The sequence below is a fragment of the Carassius auratus genome, chromosome 10, assembly GCF_003368295.1.
Source record: "Carassius auratus strain Wakin chromosome 10, ASM336829v1, whole genome shotgun sequence".
Classification (NCBI taxonomy): domain Eukaryota; kingdom Metazoa; phylum Chordata; class Actinopteri; order Cypriniformes; family Cyprinidae; genus Carassius; species Carassius auratus.
Window position 1 is genome coordinate 16,691,254 of NC_039252.1, and position 1,637 is coordinate 16,692,890.

General features: G+C 36.8%; 1 protein-coding gene across 1 annotated transcript in view; it reads left to right on the forward strand.

Annotated features, from left to right (window-relative positions):
* The first annotated feature begins 558 nt into the window (after positions 1–558).
* LOC113110085 (dapper homolog 3-like) overlaps positions 559–1,637 on the forward strand; it is an 8,227-nt gene continuing 7,148 nt past the window's right edge. Inside the window, exon 1 of the mRNA XM_026274093.1 lies at positions 559–912. Coding sequence (XP_026129878.1) covers positions 697–912 — 216 coding nt within the window. The 5' untranslated portion in view covers positions 559–696. The remainder of the gene's footprint in view (positions 913–1,637) is intronic.

Consider the following 1,637-nt stretch of genomic DNA (forward strand, 5'->3'; position numbering starts at 1 on the left):
TTTTCCATGAAGATATTTTGTAAATTTCCTACCGTAAAAATATCAAAACGTAATTTTTGATTAGTAATATGCATTGCTAATAACTTCATTTGAACAACTTTCTCAATATGATTTTCTCAATATTTGGATTTTTTTTTGCTCCCTCAGATTCCAGATTTTCAAATAGTTGTATCCCAGACAAATATTGATCTATTATAATAAACAATTCATCAATGGAGAGATGATTTATTCAGCTTTCAGATGATGCATTAATCTAAAATCTCACAAAATTGATCCTAATGACTGGTTTTGTGCTTCAGGGTCACATTTAATTTTCTTTAGCTTAAACTTTCCATCCTTAAAAAAAATTCATACCGTTCATTCATGAAAAGAAAATGTCAATAAAAAATGTTATTACTGTAATTTTAATATCAGTATCTGGTAAATATTTGCAATTCAAGTACATTTCACGTCATCTGCGTCTCAAGGGGGCGGGGATTATAAAAATGTTAATTTGCAGCGAAACTCCGCGGCCAATAAAAAGCGGATTATGCTAATGAGCTCCTGACAGCTGTGAAACCGGAGTCCAGCCGCGGTCTGCGAGGACCGGAGCCGTTAACTCTCTCAAACTGACGGGGTTTGATCATGGACACCGCGGTAACTTCGTTAGAAACGGCTGTCGGTGTGGTTTAACGCGAAGTACTCTGTAGTTCGGTAATGATGTTCCGTGTGTTCTCGCTGGCGGCGGAGCGCGGGAGACAGAAGCGGCGGCTCGAGCTCAGTCTCGCGGAGATCTGTGAGCTCGAGCTGCTCAAGCGACGGCACGAGGCGATGGTGGCCGGTGCGCTCGCGCTGCACTCTCCCGAACCCGAACCGGAACCCGAACCCGAGCCGAAGACAGCCGAGCGGACGAGCGACGACCCGAGCCCTCCGGTAAGACGTGTTACGGGTCACTTCGGAAATGTAACGAGTTGCCGGTTACAAAGTATATTTATTTTGTATTTAAATTACCTAATTCTGTTAAATGTTAACACACACACACACACACACACATATATATACATACTGTATATATCACAAAAGTTATTTCACTTTTAGTACAGTAAATTCTTCTTGATTCAATAATGTGTAGATATTTACACTAGAAAATACCAAATAAAGTTGTTTTGCAGTGTTACAGTGTACTTTAGAGATGTAATTGGTTACTCTATTGAAAAGTAACTATATCAATAACTTTATTAATGTAAATGATTACATTTGATTGCTTTTGTAAAACTCTTACCAATGTTTTTAACCGTTAATCATTTAGAAATATTAAAGCATTCTTCCAGAAGAACTCGACACTGATTACTGACTTCACAATCTCTTCACTTCAGTTCAGATTCTACTCAATTCATTTACCACAAAATCAGACTTCAGCGCTTCTTTTTACTTTGAGATCATTCTGAGGTTAAATACAGATTTAAACCCATAATGATACAAATATTTTAATATCTATGAAACTGATTTTTTTTTTCAGTTATGACAAGAAATACTGCTATATTGTTAAAAAAATAAAGCATATACATAAACCCAAATAGGAGATAAAACCGTTATCGTGGGTGTGTGTGAAGTATTCAGATGTAACCTCTTTACAGTAACTGTAATTTAAATACACA